Source organism: Pteropus alecto, unplaced genomic scaffold, assembly GCF_000325575.1.
Source record: "Pteropus alecto unplaced genomic scaffold, ASM32557v1 scaffold29, whole genome shotgun sequence".
Taxonomy (NCBI): domain Eukaryota; kingdom Metazoa; phylum Chordata; class Mammalia; order Chiroptera; family Pteropodidae; genus Pteropus; species Pteropus alecto.
Window position 1 is genome coordinate 1,498,055 of NW_006443120.1, and position 23,663 is coordinate 1,521,717.

Here is a 23,663-nt window from a genome sequence, read left to right on the forward strand (position 1 = left end):
TAAGAAAAGTCTGGAAATAAAAAAGAGGAAAAGAATAAAAGAGGGAATGAAGAATAAGAAAGGCAGAAATTATAATCAGTAAATGAAGGAAAAAGAAGCAGGTATATATAGTGGAAGGTAGTAAAATCTTTTGAAAAAGGAAGAGCATAGCATTGGAAATGTGGGAAGAATATAAAGTGAGCTTCCAGTACCAAAACTTGTCAGAGAAGTGCAGCAAAAGGTCCCTACTCTTAGTCTTTTCTCCACTATTAGGAAGGTGTTAGGGACTGAGGTACTTGAACATGTAGAGCTCTGTTTTATCTACCATGGATGCACATAAGTACATGTGGGCAGCTATAAATGTATATACTTTAATGTCATGTAAAATGGGATTACTTCATAGGAGAGTATTGTATAGTCAAAAGAAGAGCAGTGGAAAGCAGGAGAGAGCAGCATCAGTTATGGGAGATCGGGGAAGCTATTATCTGAAAAAAGTCCATTAGAAGTTTATAACATCTAATGAAGTTTCAATTTTAAAGAAATGATAGCAGCAGGTCTGGTATTCTGCATTTCTCACAAGCTCTCAGGTGACTTCTGTGATTACTGGTCCTCAGACCGTGTTCTGAGTCGAGAGGGTATCTTCAGAGAAATCTGCATGAAGAGCCATTGAATAGTTCAAAACTTGAAAGGATCAAAGAACAGCATTATTTTGTTTTATTTCTGAACATATTTATAGCCACTATAAAGGGAAGCAAGGAGACGAAGCAAGAGAAATTATACATGTAAGATACTATGGCTAAAAAGCAAAGAAAAAGTCAAGGGACAATCCACAAAAAGAATGGAAAAGGGAAGAATCAAGGCCACAGCTCTTGAAATTTTGAAGACTAAGAAGGATAGTGAACAGAAGAAGTGAAAAGAAAGTTGTTAGCTAGATATTTTGGAGTTGATGAGGAAGTCGGGGAGACCTCGCTTTAGATGGCTTTAGTATATTTGCACTGAAACAGAAGATGCAATCATTGCTGCTCCAGAGAATACTGAAAGCAGTAGGAAGTGCAAGATTCGGGGTCAATTGTAGCCACTCATTTAACCTCCTCATGAGAATGTTAGGTTAGAAAGTATTGGGTGAGTTTATAGTTTTATCATCCCTCAGAGATGTATGTTAAATTGGTATTTGTTATTCAAATGAGATTAATTTAAATATATAAGTATTGGTTTTTTTTTAAGGTAGCTAAATTTTGATAGGATAGCTAGTTTATAAAACTTTTAACTACTAGCACGATATAACAAGCCAAACTAATTCTGGAAACAAAATAAATTATAGAGTTATTCCCTTAGTGCTAAAATTGTTATTTGCAGAAAATATTACACTGATTTTGAAACATAAAAGATTTGTAATAGCTCATATATCTTTGGCAATTAATTTTCTCTTTTTAGTAACCATATTGCAATATTGAAAGCTCATTATACATTATTTCTTGAATGTGCTTTGTATACTTTCGTGCACGAGTGGATCAAGAAATTTTAAGAGGGCTAAACTAGAGGATACAAGAAATGTAGGCATAGCAGTAGCCCACATTAGTATGGAAAAAAATGAATATTTATACTAACTATTATTCTACAAGTATATACCTAAGCTGATTAATTCATAACACTTTCTCTATTGATATGAATTATGCATTCAACTGAACTATCATCACACCTGTGTACTCGCCAAATGACAAGACAAAATGAAGACCATGATAAATACTTGAGCATTAATGGTATAAAGGATTCTGATGTGTTACATTAAGGATATACTGTTGGTTTTTATCATCAGCTTTCCCATTGATCCTGTCAGGGACATGATTTGTTCCTCTGATGAATGATCACTGTTCTCCCCATTTATCAGCATGTTGACATTGGTGTATGCACACTTTTCTAGTTCAGTTATAGTCATTTGAAACAATCTTTGGGAATCTCAATGGCATATATTGTTAGCCCTCTATTCTTGTTTTTCTTCCATATTTATAGTAGATACATAATACTGTCTTGTTGCTGTTTGCACACTCACTCCCCACTCCCCTAGGAAAAAAACACTAACACATACATAGTCATTTCCAAAGCCCACCATGAGGATGTAGCTTCATACTAATTCTGCAGGAATGTATAGTTGGTTTTCATATTTACATATAATTGCATATGTCCCTTTTTTTAGATTCTCCTGAAAAATATCCTCACTTAAAGGTAATAACTTTTGTATTTTTTATCTTGAATTATTAAGTATAGATTATAAGACATGCACATAATTATTTATTAATTAACTTGTTTTAAAACCCATTCAGCCTACCATTGAAGTGAATTATCCTGTTCTTCTCAAAGCAGTAGGAATGGAAGATATGCAAACATACAGTTCAGGTAAATTTTTAAACAGTTTTAAACCTGGTAATGAATACACAAAAATATTTGACATTCTCATAGTTTTCTTATTCCTAATTTATAATTTTTGCAAATTAATGAAAGATTTTAACATAAATAATGTAGATGTCATTTTTATATTTATCTTTGAGAAAAAGAGATATTTACAAAAGTAAGAAAAAATGTTTAATGTCACTTTTAACTCTGATAGTTCTACTTTTATTTCAATATGCCTAATTTCCCAGTTTGGAATCCTTGTACTTATTAAAGATACCCAGATTTTAATCATTAGACTCGAAGATTTTTCCAGTGGTTTAAAAAATGCTTATTTGAATTCTGATCTTAACCTAGAATAAGCTTCAGTTGCTAAAATGTTAATTGTGCTTTAAGTTGATATCATTTTAGTGTTGTTACACTGATGAGCTTAAGCCAACTAGATGTTCTTATTAACAGACTTGTGTGTGTGTGTGTGTGTGTGTGTGTGTGTGTGTGTGTGTGTGTATTGGAGAGTGTTTCTGGTGACTTTGGTTATTAAAAATAAGGAAATAATTAATCATAATGAATATTTGGTAGACACAATCTTTTAAAAAGAAATTCTGAAATTTCTGGCCTTAGGATCCTTTTATACTCTTTAAAGTTATTGAGAATTCCAAAGAATTTTGTTTAAGTGGGTAGTACCAATTTTATGAATAATATTAAAAATAAAACTGAAAATTTTAAAACAAAAACACACATAGCCATACATTCCATTAGCCATGAGAACTTTCACCCAATAGAGCTAGGATATGACCACATATCAGGTCTGTGTAAAAATCTACTATTCACTTAAAGTGAGAGTGAAAGTGGTAAAAAACATTTAGTATTCCTGTGAAGAGTTTTGACCTCTAAACCCCTGAACTGATGGATCTTCGGACTCCTGGGATTCTCAGATGACACTTGAGAATCATTGTTTTAAACCATATTTGGGCACATGGATGTGGAGATCAAGGAACCCTTGTATACTCTTGATGGGGTTGCCAATTGGTCCAACCACTATGGAAACAATTTGGAAGATCCTCAAAAATTAAAACTAGAACTACCTTTTGACCCAGCAATTGCACTTCTGAGTATTTATCCAAAGAAAACCAAAAGACTAGTTCGTAAAGATCTATGAACCCCTATGTTCACAGCAGCACTGTTCAAAATAGCCAAGAAATAAAAGCAACCTAAGTGCCCATCAACAAGTGATTGGATAAAGAAGTTGTGGTTCATATGTACAATGGAATATAACTCAGCTATTAAAAAAAAAAAAATGAAATCTTACCATTTGCAAAGACATAGATGGACTTAGAGGGTATTATGCTGAGTGAAATAAGTCAGAGAGAAAGATAAATACCATATGGTAAATACCATATGGTAATATTTATATGTGAATCTAAGAAACAAAAGAAACAAACAAACTAAAGGGTAACAGATTCACAGATACAGAGAACAAATTGGTAATTGCCTGAGGTCACCACGGTTGTGGGTCTGGGTGAAAAATGTGAAGAGATGAAGAAGTACAAATTAGTAGTTACAAAACAGTCATGGAGATTTAGTGTATAGCATAAAACAAACAAACAAACAAACAAACAAGCAAACAGCTTTACTTCTACATGTCAGGCTTTTTTCCTTCGCTTGTCTTAGAAAGTTTAAATCTGAGAATTTTTTCTTAAAAAACAGGAAAATATTTTTGTTACATATTCTTTTTCTGTCTCATGGCACTCTGCACTCTTTGGATCTAGTGTGAACTAAACAGATTTTATTTTTATATGGAAACAATGAGGTCACACAAGGCTGTCATTTCTCACAGAAATTTCTGTTTATATAGGCCTTAAAAAATGAATTCTAAAGACATTGTTGCATTTAGAAAACACCATTTTACTGTAATTAAGTAGTTTCTTATTAAAAGTTGTACCATTCCCTAAAAGCATTTTTAACCCATGTTTGTCATAGATAGTTAAACACAGAATAAATAGTTAGATGTAAATTTATATACTTTTAGGTACTAACTGTTAATAAAGCAAAGCTCTTATGGAAAACAGCTTATGTAATGAAAATTGCTGAGAGACAATAATTAATTAAACTTACCTATGAGAATGGCAAGTATAGGACGCATGAAATAAAGTGGACTATGAGGAAGTAGGTAGTGTGTTTGAGGAACAGGAGGACATTTAAATCTGAGAATTTTGTTTCTGTCTCCAAAGAGAATTTTTACATATTAGTCAGATCTGTCTTGTGGTTACCATTCTAATCAATGAAAACTTTATTTTCAGATTCTTCAGATTCAGATTCTGCTAGTTTGCCCCTCAATCATGAAACCTGTCAGAGAACCAGGGATTTGAAAGTTGACGATAAATGTCCATTCATATCACAATCGATGACCCCAAATCAGTCAGCATCCACAGACTTTGGACAGATGACCTTGATACATAAAGACAAGACTAATAGTAGAGCTATGTTTCTGATAAGGGATTATAAACCCTATGACCTGTGCGAATCACAGTTATCAGAAAATGGAGAAAGCAAAGAAGGTAATAGAGAAACAGAGTTCAGCCCTAGACCATCTCTGGATGGCTTCATCATACTTTTGTCTTTTGAAAAATCATTTTGTGGCAAGATCCACCTTATGTTTCCTCTGTCTGTGCAACCTACAACCAAACGGAATAGCTTTTAGCAAGATATTGGCATTCTTCCCCATCACCAAAATAACATAGACCTTAATAAGAAGAAGAATTAGGAGAAAGAGAAATTTCATTTAGCATACACGTGGCATTGGGTAGCAAGATTTTATTTAGAATTATAGGACTAAATGGAAAAACTATGTAAAGATCTAAAGATCGCCAACTAAAACAAAATGTGGCTTCTCGTTTTTATTTTTGTATCTTTGAATTCACAGGTATTAGTTATCACTATATTCAGTATAACTGAAAAAGCACCTTTCAAAACCAAATATTAAAATAGTTCTTGTATTTTTCTATGGTTTTATATATTTTAGAATTGGCTTCTCTAACAGCAATGGGAATCATTAAAGATTTGGTACATAAAACTTCCTTCTCAGCTGTGTCCACATAGTCAGTCATATTTAAAAAACATTTTTAACAAATAAATAGTTCACAAGGTACATTGTTTTTAAGGAGTGCTCTATCATTTAAAAACAACATATGGAAAACTAATTTTTTAATTAAATTTATTGGGGTGATATTGGTTAAAACCAATTTTAATACTGCTAGAATAACCATTCTATTGACTAATTACATCTAATGTGTATTTCGCTTTATGTACCATTATTTGAATGTCCTTTATCAATCATATGATCAGGTCTGTAGTAACAAAACATACAGTATTTTTTCACCCTTATAGTTTTAACGTTTTTACTTTCCTTACCTCTACAATTAACATTGTACGTACAAAAGATTTTCAATTATCTTCAGAGTAGTGACTGCAAGCTATAAATCCAAAGTTATTTACGTACGTATACAAGTATCTTATTTCTTCAGGTGCCAAATAAACACTTACCCTAGCTCCCTCAACACAAAAACATGTGAAACAGAAAAACTACAAAATGAATTCAAGCAACTTAAACAATTCATGTAATTCATTTCATTTCTTAGTCGATACCTCTTATAAAGCAATGAGCAGAGTGTAGTTCTCCAAGGACCCAGGATTTGGGCATATACTCATTGAGTAAAGATTCATTCTGTAGTGGGCCTTGATGATTTATATCTTAAATATTTCTGTAAATATTTCCTCAGTTCAGGCCTGCATCATCTTTATTTTGCATTATTGCCTTTCAATTCGTCTACCTCCATTTATTTGTATGCCCCTTCAATTCATCACTACCATAGCATTTAGAGTGATCAACCTCCAATGCAAATAGGACTGAGACACTCATTAAACCATATCACCATCTGGGCAACTTAAAATTACATCTAAGGCTATTATAATCTGACTTCTTCTAAACCTCCATCTTTAGCCCTTTCTGCTGTCTGCCCTTTTCTTTGGCATGACTAAAATGCTGCAATGCCCACCTCATCATCCCTGTATTTCAAACAAACTTTATTGTATTGTATGCTTTTCTCCCTGTCTTGGTACAGCTTTACATACTCCTTTCTTTCTCTCTATCTCTTTGATTCTGGCTAACCTCACAGTTTAAGTCTCAGCTGAGGCATCATCTCTAGGAAAGCCATTCCTGACACCTCTTATCTGTGTTCTTCTTTAAATCCCAGTGCTAAGTCCTAAAATGATGAAAAGAAATTTTTCAGAATAATAGAGCAAAAGATTTCAGATATCAGGAAAAGAGTACACCAATAAAAGCATAAAAAGTAACAGTAATTTTGGAAACAGTGAATAATATTGCAGGTGAAGTTTAGGGTGTTGTTAAAAAGGTACTACCATGAGGTAGAGAATAGAATACAGTGTGACTTTTAATTTTTTTGCTTTATTTTCTATTATTTTCTATTAGTTTGAGGTATACAGTACAATGGTCAGACAGATAGTGTGACTTTATATATTGTAGTGTGTTTCTAAATTTTGTATCTGTTTATTTTTTTAATTGATGTTGGGTGAATGAATTTTTGAATTAATTTTTGAGATGTTTATATGTCTCGAACTTCATCTCTTATTTTGCAATTGGTCTGTTGAAGTATTAGAAAATTAGAAATATTTCTTAAAGAAGTAAATATTCAGCAAAAGATGAAGATAAATTTAAACTCTCAGTGGTTAAAATGATATTTTTGTGCTTTATAAAGATTATAGCTTTTATCTAACCCTTCTAAGAAGTTCATTTTCACTTAAATATAGATTGGTCAGCAGAACTAAGCGTAAGAATGACATCAGAGGAAGAGCAAGGAAGGCTTGACACAAGTGAAAATAACCACCCACAGGTATGTAAAAATTTAAATTTAAAGTCCTGCTAATAATAGCATTTCCATGCTTTAATAAGGTAACATTGTCCAATTGAAATTACCCTGTCAAGCTAGCTTTTTAGAGTCAATATATCATAGTTGAATATTATTTGTATAACATTTTAACAAGTCACAAAATGTAAAATATTGTTAGAATCTTTAACCATTTATATAGCTGAAGTTTATTCTTGGCATTGTGACACACACACACACACACGCACACACAAAACCTCAAAACCTCAAAACCTCAAAACTTCCTGAATATTGTTTCTTTCATTTTTATACCTGCCTTACATGACAAAGAGGTAACTTTAAAAATTGAATCATATAATTAAATGGTTGAAATTATGAAAAATATAAAAATGATAGCCACCAACTTAGATTCATGTGAAAGGAGTAATCAGTCTCAGGAGTTTAAAATTTGCAGTTTGATCTTGCTAGTCATTAATGCCATGGTTAAAGATTTATTCTGCCTTGAAATCTCTCTGTACTTGACTTCAGATTCTACGTTCGGAAAGAGAATGGGATCATAAAATCTATTTGATTGCCTGTTTATTAAATCACACCTTGCAGGATAAAATTTTTTGACATTAGAGTACAAACAATAACTTTCTAATTTATTTCATTTCAGTGTAGAAAATTATTAAATATTACTTAAAAATTTACCCACTCTCCTTAGTGGATATTAGAATAAATTAGAATTGTATGCAACAGATAACTCTAGTTATGCATAACATTATTAGTGTATATCATTTGAAATAAAAACTAGGAATTTGCTTTTTTTTCTGATTGATGTCAATGATTTTGGCTCCTAAAAAATTAAAGCTTGCCTCTTGTCCAGCTATTAATCTTTTAAAAAATATTCTTAAGTATAGTGTAGGATCACTATTTAAGATACTGTGAGGGAAACTATTTTAAGTGAGGAAGCCTTTTGTAACATAAAAAATCATCTACTAATTCATTTTTGATGGATTTAACATATGACAAATTGTTTAGTTCAAACAATGAGAAAAGTAGGTTTGCAAGTTCTTGTTTTTTTTGTTTTTTGTTTTTTTAATTTAGACTAAGGCAAGTTATTTTACAGTTCCTAGTTACCATCCAATGATTTGGGAGAAGATAAACATAGATTAAGAAGTTAAATTGTAATTATGTTCTAATTTTTCTTTGTTCACTCTTGATTCTCTAGGTTGTTGAAGGGCGAAATGACCATCAGAAGCAACTTTGTCAAGAACAGAATGCCAGAATATTACAAGATGTACTTCTGACCAATCACCTTTGCAAGCAAAAGAAGATAGAAATAAATCTTAAGAAAATGAAATCTAAGGTATTTTGTTTAGTCATTTTCAAATGAATGTTTGCATGTATTTGTGTCTGTATGTATTAGAAAAAGACACAACACTGTAATATGGGAAATAGAGAGGATTTTAAAAACATACATATGTATATATACATACATATATATTTGCATATGTATATGTATTTTAGGAGTGATGTTTTTGGTCCACTAGATAAAATAATATTCTTGATTCAAATAAATGTATCCCCAATAGTAGTGACTTTCACAATAGGCTTTTAATATTTTCCATAGGAATTGAGGAGCTTTCTATATTCTCAAAGCTATTGCTACTAACAACAGATGTCCCAGGTTTTGGCAGTAACTTCCATCCCCTTGGTAAATCAATAGAGAGGTTAGTTTTCACTTCCACTGATGTTAAGGAGAAAAGTATAGGCAGTTCACAGGCCATGTTTTAGATGTGATTCTCCTACTTTTGAGAAAAGTAACCATTTGCTCCAAGTAGTATCCTATTTCATTCCAAGGAGCTTGTGAAAACAATGATATGTCATGATATAGACTTAGTGATAATTTATTAATAAGCATTTTATTCTTAGTAAAATAGATCAGTATATTATTTTCTATTTCACACTTATTACAACTTTAAATATGAAGAGAAATTTAAAGTTATTGCAACAGCAAATAATCTCATGATTTTCTAAGAGGAGCTCTATAAATTTTACCTTATTTACCATGATTTTTTTTGAAATATATGCTCTTTTTGTATTTATATATTTACACTAGAGAAGTAGCTGTGGTTTGGGACAAGAGGCACTAAATGTAGAGTTAGAAGACAAGATAAATTTTAAACTGGCTTATCTTTTTAACTTTTCTATTCCAGATTGTGATAACTAAATGAATTCATTGATATATATAGAAGTGCTTAGTGCAATGCCCAGATTAATCAGTTGTTAAAGATGTAATCTTTATAACTGACTATGAAAATATTAGAAAAGTAGGATAGCTATAGAATATTTTTGGAAAAAGTAATTTTAGGAAATTTAATCTGTCCAGATATATGGAGAGTTAATATGCTTACTGTGTGGTAGTTGTAAATTAGACTGTGAACTCCATTTTTACATGTAATCTGACTTATTAATCTTTATTTTATGCTTTCTGGGTTTGTTGCCTTTCCAATTCTGAGGCTCTTAAAAATTCTCTTTTGATTTCTTTTATACTTTCACAAATTCAGTGTCATATTAAATTTCTGAACTTTTGGGGAACTATGCTTCTATAAAGTTGGAGGTTTAGATACAACTTAATTTTTTTTTCAGTGAGATATCCTCTTATACAACCTTTTCATGATATAGACAAAAAGGTTCTTCTTCAGTTTCAGAGGATATCATAATATGTTGTTTTGTTGAGTGCTAGCTACAAATCTCCTTTGTTTTACTTAGGTTTCTGATGCTCAAGAAAAAGAAAAAAATCTGTCGTATGAAAACCACAGGTTACATGAATCAATTGCTATGCTAAACCTGGAAATAGACATAGTAAAAAATCAGAAGCAGGAAAAAGAAAAAAAATATTTTGAGGACATTACAATTTTACAAGAAAAGAATGACAGTCTTCAAAAGACCATTAAATTGAACAAGAAAACACTAAAAAAAACAATATTTCAGTATAATAGACATCTTAATGTTCTGATAGCTGAAAAGACAACACTAAACTCTCAACTGGAGAATGAAAAACAAAGTAAAGAGAGACTGGAAACAGAAGTCGAATCCTACCGTTCTAGACTGGCTACCACTATACATGATCATGAGCAAGGTCAGACATCAAAAAGAGACCTAGAATTTGCTTTCCAAAAAGCAAGAGATGAATGGTTTCATTTTCGAGACAAAATGAATTTCGATATGTCTAACATGAAAGATAAAAATGAGATTCTTTCTCAACAACTTTCTAAAGCCAAAAGAGAATTGAAAAATCTAGAAACTGATCTCCATCACACAAGAGATGCTCTCAGAGAGAAGACTTTGGCTTTAGAACATGTACAAAGAGACCTAAGCCAAACACAGTGTCAAAAGAAGGAAATTGAACACATGTATCAATATGAACGAGGTAAAGTGAATAAATATGTTGGTAAGCAGGAATCCTTAGAGGAGAGGATATCTCGCCTACAAAGTAAAAATATGTTGCTTCGAAAGCAACTGGATGATGCTCGCCCTAAAGCCGAAAATAAAGAAAAGACAATAATTACCATACAAGAACAGTTTCAGGATACGATAAAAAGATTTCAGGCTGAAAGTGAAAATCAAGGTCGTATACTGGAAGAAAAAAATCAGAAGTTAATCAATGAATGTAAAAATTTAAAAGAGCGAATGTATCGATATGAAACTGATAAAGAAGAAAGAGAAGTAAGTATCCAGAAAGATATGTATTTTTCAAATTTCCAGGAAAATATTTAATTAATATTCGATTACAACTAAATGGTGAATCTACCTTAATATTAAAAATATATAGACTATAAATGTATTTGCTCTTTCAACTTAAAAGCATACATTGTATCCAGCAAATAAAAATTAACACTGAGAGGTACTTTATTTTGAGTAAAACATTGTGTTGTTTATGAATTTTGTTTATTAAATTAATTTGGTTAATAGAATTATATAGGTTTCAAGTGTACAGTTCAATAACACTTCATATGTATATAGCATTGTGTGTTCACCACCCAAAGTGTTTTCTTTCATCACCTTATATTTGATCTCCATTACCCCTCCCTCCTTTCCCTCTGGTAACTACTAAACTGTAGTGGTGTCCATGACACTCTGTTTGTCTTGTTGTTTGTTGTTTTCAGTTTTACAGTCCACACATAAGTGAAAGCATATGGTTCTCAGCTTTTTCTGTCTGACTTATTTCGCTCAGCACAATAATCTCAAGATCCATCCATGTTGTCACAAATGGCAGTATTTCATCTTTTCTTATGGCTGAGTAATATTCCATCATATATATGTACCACATCTTCCTTATCCGATCATTTATCCAAGAGCATTTCAGCTGTTTCCATGTCTTTCCCAATATGAATAATGCTGCAATGAACATTGGGATGCATCTACGGTTACAGATAAATGTTTTCAAAATTTGGGAGTAGATACTGAGAAGAGAAATTGATGGGTCACAAAGTAATTCTATTCTTAGTTATTTGAGGAAACTCCATACTGTTTTCCACGTCCTCTCCAACACTCATTCTTATTTGCCCAGTTTGATAGCCTTTTTAACAGGTGTGAGGTGATATCTCATTGTGGTTTTGATTTGCATTTCCCTAATAGCTAGTGAAGTTGAGCATCTTTTCATCTGTCCGTTGGCCATTTTTATGTCTCCTTGAAAGACGTATCTGTTTAGTTCCTCTGTCCATTTCTTAATTTAATTGTTTGTTTGTTTGTTTGTTTGCTTGTTGGTTTTATCATTGAGTTGTATGACTTCTTTGTATATTTTGGATATTAGGCCCTTATTGGAGGCTCTGTATACAAATATCTTCTCTCTCAGGATGGTTGTCTCTTTGTCTTGTTGACAGTCTCTTTTGCTGTTCAGAAGCTTTTTAGTTTGATACAGCCCCATTCATGTATTTTTGCTCTTACTTCCCATGCCTTGAGGTCAAACTCATGAAATCCTCTCTAAATCCAAGGTCCATGAGTTTAGTACCTATGTTTTCTTCTATGATTTATTCTTTCAAGCCTTCATATTATATTCAGGTATTATATTCAGGCCTTTGATCCATTTTGAGTTAATTTTGGTATATGGTGACAGCAGTTTAGTTTCATTCTTTTGCTTATGCTTCCCAATCTTCCCAGCATCATTTATTAAGGAGGCTCTTCTTTCTCTATTGTATGGTTTCGACCCATTTGTCAAAAATTCTTTGCCCATATATATAAGAGTTTATTTCTGGACTCTCAATTCTGTTCCACTGGTTTTCGTTTCTGTTGTTCATTTGGAAGTTTGGAGGTTTAGGGGGTTTGTTTGTTTGTTTGTTGCCAATACCATGCTGTTTTGATTGCTGTCACTTTATAGTATATTTGGAGGTCAGGCAGAGTCATAACTTTGGACTTGTTTTTTTTTCCTTAGGATTACTTTGGCCGTTCATGTTCTTTTAGGCTTCCATACAAGTCTGATGATTTTTTGTTCTATTTCTTTAAAGAATGCCACTGGAATTTTAATGGGGATTGCATTAAATCTGTACAAAGCTTTGGGTAATAGGTCATTTTAACTATGCTGATTCTTCCAACCCACAAAAACAAAATATCATTCCATTTTTTTACGTCTTCTTTAATTATTTTAATAATGCTTCATTAGGTTTATTCCTAGGTATTTTATTCTTGTTGCAATTTCAAAAGGAATTTTTTTATTGTTTTTTTTAAATTCATTGTTAGTATGTAGGCATGCTATAGATTTTTACACATTGATTTTGTAACTTGAAACTTTAGTGTCTTTGTTTATTGTTTCTAATGGTTTTTTAGTGGAATGTTTAGTGTTTTCTGTGTAGAGAATCATGTCATATGTGAAAAATGACAACTTAACTTCTTCATTCCCAGTCTAGATGCATTTTCTTCCTTTCTCTTGCCTGCTTGTTCCAGTTAGGACTTCCGACACTATATTGAATAATAGTGGTGATAGCTGAAAGCTTTGTCTTATTCCTGATCTTATAGGGAAAGTTTTTATTTTTTCACCATTAAGTATGATGTCAGCTGAGGTTTTGTTATATATAGCATTTATAATGTTGAGGTACTTTTCTCTATACCCCTTTTATTAAGTGTTTTAATCATAAATGGATGCTTTATCTTGTGAAGTACTTTTTCTGCACCTATTAATATGGTCATACAAATTTAATTTTTCATTTTGTTTCTGTGATATATCACATTAATGTGTTTGCACATGTTAAACCATCCTTGTGCCCCTGGAATGAAGCCCAATTAATCATGATACAAAATGTTTTAAATGTATTGTTGTGTTCGATTTGTGAATATTTTGTTTAGGATTTTACATCTGTATTCATCAGAGACTTTGGTCTTTAGTGTGTGCGTGTGTGTGTGTGTGTTACATCTTTATCAAGTTTTGGTATCAGTAATATTGGCCTCATAAAATAAGTTAGGAACTATTGCCTCTTCTTTAATTTTTTGAAAAGTTAAAGAAGAACAGATTACATTTTCTTCAAGTGTTTGGTTGAATTCGCTAGTGAAGCCATCTGGTCCTGGACTTTTATTTTGGGGGAGGTTTTTGATGGGTGTTTCAATTTCCATAATGTTGATTGATCTGATTAGATATTCCAGTTCTTCATGATTTCATCTAGGAAAATTGTCTAATTTGTAGAACTTGTCCATTTTTTTCTAAGTTATTGAATTCGGTGGTGTATAATTTTTTATATTATTAGTATATAATTCTTTGTATTCTGGTGGTATTTGTCATAACTTCTCCTCTTTCATTTTTTATTTTCTTTATTTACATCTTTTCTCTTTTTTTCTTAGTGAGTCTAGCCAGGAGTTTGTCAATTTTATCAGTCTTCTCAAAGAACCAGCTCTTTGTTCCAATAATTTTTTCTATTGTTCTTTTGTTTCCAATTTCATTTAATTCTGCTTATTATTTCCTTTCACTTTCTGACTTTGGGCTTCAATTGTTTTTCTTTTACTAGTTTTTCAAGATGTAATGTTAAGTTGTTTATTTTGGAATCTCTTTTTAATTGAGATACACCTGTAATAATATGAAATTTTCTATTATTACTCCTTATGCTGTATCCCAAATGTTTTGATATGTTGTATTCACATTCTTATTTGTTTATAAGTATTTCTTGGTCTCTCCATTTATTTCTCCTATTACCCAGTTGTTCTTTCGTATCATATTGTTTAATTTCCATATATTTTCCAACTTTCTTTTTGCAGTTGGTTTCCAGTTTCAAAACATTGTGGTTGGAGAATATGCTTGGTGTGATTTCAGTCTTCTTAAATTTGTTGAGTCTAGTTTTATGTTCTGTCATATGTTCTATCCTTGAGAATGTTCCATGTAAACTAGAGAGGAATTTATAATCTGGTGTTTAGAAATGAAAGGTTCTGAAATGTTGATTATGTTCAATTGGTCTAATGTGTCTTTCAAGGTTGTTATTTCCTTATTTATTTTCTTTTTAAATGATGAATCCATAGCTGTCAGTGGGTATTTAGGTTCCCTATAATAATTACATTTTTATCAATTTCCCCCTTTAGTTCTGTTAGTCATTTCTTTACATATTTTGGTGCTCCCCGATTGGGAGCATGTATGTTGATAAGTGTTATGTCTTCTTGATGTATTGTTCCCTTTGTCATTATGAAGTGTCCTTCTTTGTCTCTCATTAACTTTTTTATCTTGAAGTCTATTTTGTCAAATATAAGTACTGCTACACCCACTTTTCTCTGGAGGTCATTTGCTTGGAGAATTGTTTTCCACCCTTTCACTTTGAGTTTATATTAGTTCTTGCAGCTTAGATGTGTCTCTTGAAGACAGGATTTTTTTTTTTTCTTTTTAGATCCAATATGCTACTCTGTGCTTTTATATTGGCGAGTTCAGTTCATTTGCATTTAGGGTGATAATTGATATATGAGGTTTTCCTGTACCCATTTTATCTTTTGTTTTCTGGTATCATGTTTTCATTGTTTCTTAGCCTTGTATTTCTGTCTGTTATTGTAATTTGGTGATATCCTATGAATTTTTTCCTGTTCCCTCTATTTATGTTATGTGTCTCAGTTCTGGATTTGTATCTGTGTGTGTGTGTGTGTGTGTGTGTGTGTGTGTGTGGTTATCATTACCTTTATGTAAAAAAATTCATATATGCAGTAGTACTTTTTCTTATGCAGGCATCCTATCTCCATTCCCCTTCGTAAATTTTACTTCCTTCCTTTTTTGTTTTTTTTTCCCTCAAATTTTCCCTATTTATTCTGTAAATTCATTTCTGAGTTTCAGTAGATGTTGACTTCTTTTTTTAATAATGTTTCGACCTTCTTTAACCATTATGTAATATTTATATTCACAATACCCTATTTTGAAGTAGGGTTGCAATTTCCTATTTCTGTCTGTTTGTTAGTCATCTTACTCATAGTTTTGTATCTTTCTGTCTTTTTGTTTCAGGTAGAATAACCCCATTCAGTATTGCTTTTAAAGTAGAACTTGTGGTGGAAAATTTCCTCAGCTTTTTTATGACTGCAAAAGTGTTTCTCCTTTAGATCTAAAGGAGAACTGTGCTGGATATATTCCTCTTGGCTAGTCTCTTTCAATAGTTGGATTTTTTATTCCACTCTCTCCTAGCTTGTAAAGTCTCTGCTTAAAAGTTTGATGATTATCTAATGGTTTTTTTCCTTAAGAGGTTACCATCTTATTTTCCATGACTGCCTTGAGATTCTTTCTTTGTCATGAATTTTGGACAGTTTTGATATAATGTGGTGTAGAGGAGGCCTTGCTGTTTAGATAGTTAGGTGTTCTGCTTGTTTCTTGAATTTGAAGATCCAGTTCTTTACATAGGTTTGGGGATTTCTCATCTACTATTTGTTTAATTAGGCTTTTATTCTTTTTCCCCTTGTTCTTCTTCTGATATACCCATTATTCATATGTTGCTCTTTCTGACGGTGTCAGATAATTCTAAAAGAATTCTTTCTTTCTTTTTCTCTCTTCCTTCCTTCCTTCCTTCCTTTCTTCCTTCCTTCCTTTCTTCCTTCCTTCCTTTCTTTCTTTCTTTCTTTCTTCCTTTTCTTCTTTTTTCTCTCAAGTCTCTCTCTTCTTCCATCGGCATCATTTCCAGATTTCTGTCTTTGATACCACTAATTCTTTCCTCCATCCGGTCATGTTTATTTCCTAAGTTCACTATTTCATTCTTCATATCTTTTATTGAGTTCTTCAGCTCTAGATCTATTTAATTCCTTTTTAGAGATTAGATCACTTTGGTAAAGTATTCCTGTTTTACATTGATTTTGATTCTGAATTCATTGAATTGCTTGTCAGAATTTCCTTACATCTTATTGAAGTTTTTTTCAGAACTGCATTCTTGACTTCTCTGTCATTTAAATTGCATATTTCTATCTCTTTAAATTAATTGTCTGGAGATTTATACTTTCTATCTGAGCTACCTTGTCACTTTGGTGGTTCATGATATTCGATGTATTATTTCTCTGTCTCAGCATTTACAGGAATGTACTTTGCTTTTTCAAAAAATTTATGATTATTTCACAGGTTAATAAGAAGTGGGTTTTTTTTGTTTGTTTTCCAGTAAGTGGTGCACAAGCCTTCTGCACTGCCCAGGCCTGTCGGGTCTCTGCTTTGTGGCAAAAAAAAAAAAAAAAAAAAGCCCCTTAATCCCTGGGAGGTGTGTGTCCACTCTATGATCAGGTTGCTTCAGTCCCACAGCTCTACCACCATGGGAGAATGTGATGGGCAATGGGGTTCTGAGCTTCTGAACTCCCAGTACTGCCCCACTAGCCAGATGTGATGTTTCGCTGCTTGAAGTGTCCCAGTGCCTCTGCTGTGATCAGCCTGAATGGGTAGGTTTGGCGTGGGTTGGGAGAGGCTGCAGGTGTGCCTGTGGCTGTTTTCCTTCCAGTAATGCTCACTGCTGGCTTTAGTCACCTAGCCTCTGTATCTCCACTCCTGTCACCTGGACCAGTCACTTTTGTGTCTCCTCAGTTGTCGCAGATCCTCTGCTCTGCAGCCTGACACTCACTGCAGTTTTCTTGGTGGGAAACTGCAGGACCCACTGCTAGCGCTTGGAAAATGCGGGGAGGTGTCTAGGCTCCAAGACCTGGCCTTCTGCCTGGCAATGACAGCTACTAGAACACAGAGGTCGCAATTCTGTATTGCTTCTCTGCCCTTTTCACTGTGTTCTATCCAGGACCATATGCTGATCACTCAGGCAAAAATGCTTGGGGCTATAGTGAATGTAAGCCTAATCTGGTTCCTTCTTCCTCCCCAAGTGTCACAGGGAGCTTTGGGCTGCATCTGTGGCATCATCTTGGCTCCTCTCCCTTTCCTCTTCTTTTGCTCACCTGATTTTCCCACCTTCAGATGCTCTGATGTGCAGGTCGATCAGATGTGGTTGTGTGTTAGTTAAGCTGGGTGTTTTCTGTTGGATTCTAGCTCTTTAATTTATTGTAATTTCAAGGAGAGAGATTAAGGGGATGCCTCATGCCACCGTGCTTCTGATGTCACTCCTGCCTATGAAATTTTAAGTTATAAATTTTTAACAGATATAGATTGATATTAACAACTTAGACACATAGTACTAAAATCATAATTTTAATATTTCTGTCACCACAGTTCAATACCACTTTTGAAGCAGATAAATGTAAACACTCATACCTAAAATGAGTATTTTTAAATTAAGATTCAGTTAGATTACTTTGACAGTTAATTCCAGATTTCCCAGATGAACTGAGCTGTAGATGCTCTATCTCAAAGTACTTTCCCTTCAGTAGCTTCTAATACATTACCGTTGGTATAATTTTATTTTTATTCATGGCAATTTGAATGAAATTTAGAAACATTTCAGTCTTAAATAGTGTATTCGTAGGACATCTGAACACTCTAAAGGCAGCTACTTCTCATTAATCATATTTTGGGAAAGATGTAATGTGTTTTAGCAGTACTACACTAGATTTAATCTTCTCACTGCCATTTATCATTTTCATTGACTATTTTTACAAATAATTCACCCATAATTCTCATTTTAGGTGCCATAGCCTGTGATTTGGACATAAGTTTGTCCAATACAACAAGAATTGCAGCCCGTTGTGATTTGCTAATTTTGCATTGGATCTGGATTTTTAGCGAGCTGTAGATGCTATATCTCATAGTACTTTATCTTCAGTAGCTTCTTATACATTAACATTGACATAATTTTATTTCTATTCATGTCAAATTTGAATTAAATTTGAAAGTAAGTCTCAAATAATGTATTCATATGACTTTTCAACTCTTTAAAGACAGCTAATTTTCAGGAAATCCTAATTTGGGACAAATGTGGTAAGTTCTAGCCAAACTACATATGATTCAATCTTCCTACTGCTATTCGTATTTTTTTTTTTTTTGGAATATTTTTACAAATAATTTGCACATATTTTTATTTCAAGAGCCATGACTATTATCTGTATATAAGTTTTTCAATACGAAGAGAATTGTGGCTCTCTGTGCTTCATTATTTTGGCATTAGATCTCCATTTTCAGAATTGTGACAGATGGCAGGATTCATATGTGACAGAGAGAGAGGTCAAGGCTAGGGTTCCTAGTGCCATGAAGCCCACTGGAATAATTTCACTTTGATTCTAAGGTATAGAAATCCATTGGAAAGATTTGAGCAGAGGGTTGAATATGTGAGAAAGTCGAGTTAATTTAAGCCTCCGAAAAATAGAGGGAAAACATTCCACAATGTAGAATTTACTACCACTAGTCCCACTGACATACATTTTTCTCTGAGACTTTTGTAGATTTTAAAAGCTTTGCAGATTTATCAGGTTAAAATGGCCAATGGGGCTGAACCCATTGCCCAAGTAAGCTAATACTGATTAGGCAGGAGGATACCACCTTCTGTGTCTTTAACCAAATTTACACCAATGCGTCCACATGAGAAAAAGGTGAATTGATGTATGTGCTGATTTTTTTCAAGTTATATATTATGTTTAAAAATACATATGATAGTTATCTATCATTAATATAATATTTATGTGAATTGTAAAATCAGTAACAGAAATGTCTTCCTAGGTATTCGTGAGACAACTTCAACAAGAACTGGCCGATACCCTCAAAAAGCAATGTATGTCAGAGACTTCACTGGAGGTTACACAGGATTTGGAAAAGAAATTAAATCAAATAAGAAGTCAAGTATGTATGAAATTTAACATGCAAATAGTTAATTTATAGCTGGTTAAATAACATAAAGTATTTAAGGATACTAATCTTTATGAACAGCTTTCTTTTGTATGTTCATTTCTTATAATTTTATTATCTTTATAATGCACTTATATCTTAAAATCTTGCTCTAATTCTGGCATTTTTAGTATATGTTTTTAATAGTATTTAGCCTTGAAAAAGTTGAGAATTGTGCAACATTTTTAATAATAGTTGAGAGAGAATTTTTTTTCCACTAAATCATATTTTTCTAGTAATAGTTCCATTCCTAAGAAGAGGTAGTCATTTAAAATCAGAAGATATGTTTAATGGAACATTACAGAAAATTATCTTATTATCTTCACTTCTGCTCATAGTTATGGAATCTCTACATATTTTGTAAATTTTGATAACTTGTACAGAAAGGTCATTATATAAAGCAGTCAAAGTAAGCATTTTCCCTCATTTTCTTTTTATTTTAGAACTGTTATAAAAGCATAGAAATGCTACTTCTACTCACGCACAATAGAAGATTAAGAAAATTGTCTAGATCCACTATCGAATTTTAAAAACCAGCCATATTGGGATATAATGCACATATCATATAACTTACCCATTTAAAATGTACAATTCAACATCTCTTAATATATTCAGAAAACTGTGCAACTATCACTACATTCAAATAGAGAATATTTTCTTCATCCCCACAGATAAACCCCCACATCTCTTAACTGTCACTCTCAGCTTCCCTTCTAACCTCAGCCTCAGGCAACCACCTTTCTGTCTCTATAGATTTGTCTATTTAGTGTATTTCATATAAATGGAATCACACAATATGCAGTCCTTTGTGGCTAGCTTTTTTCATTTAACATCACATCTGCAAGATTCAACAGTGTTATCGCACATATCAATATTTTCTTTCTTTCTTCTGATTGCTAAACAATGCTTCATTGTCTGGCTAAACCACTTATCTGTTCATCAGTTGATGGAACTTTGTGTTGTTTCCACATTTTGGCTATTAATTCTACTATGAATATTAGTTTACAAATTATTCTGTTAACATATGATTTTATTTTCCTGCCATTGGATTTTGTCCTCTGAGTGAATTAGGCTGATTTCACCACCTCGTAACATTTATGCATTCTGTTCTTTCTGTCTTTTCAGTTTCTATTTCTCTTGCCTAATCTTGTGTCTACTCAGACTGGGCTCCCAATCTCTCCGCCTCCATGAAGCTTTCTCTGAGAGTTCTAACTTTGAATTGAGCTCATTCTCTTCAGCACCTGTCATCTATTCCATACAGAACAACTTATCCCTTAATTTTACCTTGTTTTAATTTCTTTCATGTGAGACAATCTTATCTTTTTAAGTATAAATTTATCTAAGGTGGAATACTGTTTGATATGCATGTATCAATTTAAAATATTTTAGCTTAACAGTCGTCAGGATAAAATTTAATATTATATACTCCACCAACACTTTGTTCTTGGAATCAATGAAATAATTAAGATTTTATTCTAAATGTATTTTAAGCCATTAAATATAAAATTGAAAGCACTTAACCCAATAGAAAGGTGTTCTATCAAATTTTTTTTCTTCTCACTGTAATTTAAAAAAAAAAAAAGACCTTTTTTTACTATGCATCCAGAACTAGGATTTACAGATTTATTGCACTTTACCAACTGTAAAGCTCTGGAGATGGCTTTTCTGACATGCCATACCATATAGCCTAAATCTACTCATCAGGGTACTTGCCTTCACAGCCCTAAATAAAAAGTTTCTGGGAATGAATTGATTCCAGAAATTTGATTTAACAATAATGGTGACACAGAAAGGTGAAGTACTTTGCTCAAGGTTACACACCTAATAACTAGTATACTCTGGGATTCAAACCCAGGCATTCCTATAGAGACTACTACCTATGTAAATACTACCACTATTCCATGAAGTATCTGGTTGTCACCAAAAGCCTTCTGTGAACTTTTATAATCACTGGAATTGCCATGGTCATTTACATATGTGATTATTTAAAATAGTTTATGTGGTACTTGGAATACAAAACTGTAAATGTTTATTATAAGATAATTTGCTATTTTTTCCCCAGTCGACCAATATATAAATTTGCATGTTTACCTAATGAAACATAAATTTAAAAACATGAATGATAGTGTTGTTTTGGTACTAGAGAAAAGGTTTGTAAACTTTTTTGGAAAGGGCCAGATAGTAAATATTTTAGGCTTTGTGAGCCATAAGGTCTTTGTTGCCAGAACTCATCTCTGCTGTAGCTATAAAAAACAAAAAACAAAAAACAAAAAAATAGCAGATGAAAGAGTGCGGCTGTGTTCCAATAATAGCGTAGTTACAAAAATAGGTAGATTTGTAATGGATTGTCAGTAGTAAATGTATTTTTTCCTTCCTTTTAGTTTCAAGAAGCCAGTGATCAATTTGCACAGGCCATAAGATGTGCTGAGAAGACATCAGATGACATGCAAAAGTATAATTAATAGCAGGACACAAAATAACTTGTAAAGTAGATGGGCAGTGTAGTGTGAGAATATGATTAGTTATGATAATAAATACATCAGTGTGAAGCTGAATAAAAATTTCAGCTTTGAACTTATTTAAAATGCATAATTTGTGCACATTGTCTCTCCATTTTGCATATTATCCAGAAAACACAATTGTAAAAATGCCAGCCATCTACTTTTCAAATTTTAAGGTTTTATTCGATGATACTTTGTTGTTTGTTCAGAAATTATGTGGTATGTTTGAAATTTATGTGTGAGAATAATTATTTTAAAACATACATTTTAGGCTCTCAATTCAAAATGACGAGTTTAAAGTCACAATCAAAAAACAAGCAGGCAGAATTGAACACCTTCAGACAAATCTGTTAGGTGCAAGTTCGGTAAGTCAATGTCTCAATTTCTGTCATACTGCAGAGGGATTTTTATTTCTCTTGGACAACATGAGCAGTCTCACTGATGAAAGAATTTATCGTATTCCTATTAATACTACTTGTTAGTAGTCATGTAATTTCCCTCTATAGGGGAAGTTGTCTGAATGCCTAAAATTAATTATTTTTGTAGTAGAATTTAATTTAAAAAATCCAATAGTCTAAAAGCAGTATTGATATATATCCCATCTTTTATCCATTTATTGGTCCAATATTTGGGTTATTCCAACGTTAAGCTGTTGTTAATAATGCTGCTGTAAACGTTGGACTATGAAGATCTGTTTGAGTCCAGACATGTTAGCAATGATTTGATCTAGAATTCTGAATTCCCTCTGTAATCTACAACCTTCTGTGAGATTTTGAGAATGAATTACTTTTAATGTTCTAATTTGTTCCCTTCATCAAGAATAATGCAACCGTTTCACAGAAAGAATGTATTTTTCTTTTTCTTTTTGGGGGTGAAGGGGGGTGTTTAAAAAGAAAAGACATGCTACTGAAAAAGTAGAAATGGCTGCTCAATCAAGGTCTTACATAGTAACAAAGTGTTCTTAGCATTGCGAGTTTAGAAATTAGTTCCACTCACTAAATTAATCAGACTTTCGGTGATTTTACAATCCAATCTCAGAAAAGATTATTGTGAACTCCAGGATTCTATTTTATTAATATATAGTGAAAATTATGTAACTATTTATTAAGCAGGACAGGATTCCCCTGTTGTTCCTACTCTCCTCTGTAGGAGACACTACCTAAGATTTAAGGTTGCATTGTGAACTCTAAGTTGGAGCAATGAGGTAAATGAACCTACCAACTAGTTCCTTTCATTCACAATAGCTCTGTCCATGCAATTTTCTAATACAGATATACCCATAAGGGGAAAGTTCAAAGCACTCTGAGAGAATGTGAAGGAGGAATAGAAGGGGTCCAAGAGTGAACATCAGGGCAGCTGTTGGTTAGAAATGACTTGGGGTTAGAGGAGCAGAGACTGGGCGTGTGGTCATTGCTGTCAGTTGCTGCTGAGAAAGTAAAGTGGGGTAAGGATGAAGAAAAAGATGACCTCAAAGAATTTTTAGTGCAATTATAGAACTGATAAATTCTTAGGTAAAAGAAGAGAATAAGTGATGAAAATATGAATATATGGTTGAGATCATGCATTAGAGAATGTTAGAGTCCAATGGAAGGGGAGAAACAGGATGACAGAGAAAACTACAGGAGTCAAAAGAAAGTTATGTATTTATATAAAAATATAGTGAAGACT

At 32.6% G+C, this 23,663-nt stretch overlaps 1 protein-coding gene across 1 annotated transcript in view; it reads left to right on the top strand.

The window, feature by feature from the left end:
* The window catches only part of LOC102878854 (ankyrin repeat domain-containing protein 26), a 65,951-nt gene that overhangs the window by 27,192 nt on the left and 15,096 nt on the right, over nt 1–23,663 (top strand). Inside the window, exons 11-20 of the mRNA XM_015597896.1 lie at nt 519–614; nt 2,174–2,202; nt 2,301–2,373; nt 4,668–4,925; nt 7,195–7,277; nt 8,485–8,622; nt 10,029–10,985; nt 19,330–19,449; nt 21,876–21,946; nt 22,267–22,360. Of these exons, the coding sequence (XP_015453382.1) occupies nt 519–614; nt 2,174–2,202; nt 2,301–2,373; nt 4,668–4,925; nt 7,195–7,277; nt 8,485–8,622; nt 10,029–10,985; nt 19,330–19,449; nt 21,876–21,946; nt 22,267–22,360 (1,919 nt within the window). The remainder of the gene's footprint in view (nt 1–518; nt 615–2,173; nt 2,203–2,300; nt 2,374–4,667; nt 4,926–7,194; nt 7,278–8,484; nt 8,623–10,028; nt 10,986–19,329; nt 19,450–21,875; nt 21,947–22,266; nt 22,361–23,663) is intronic.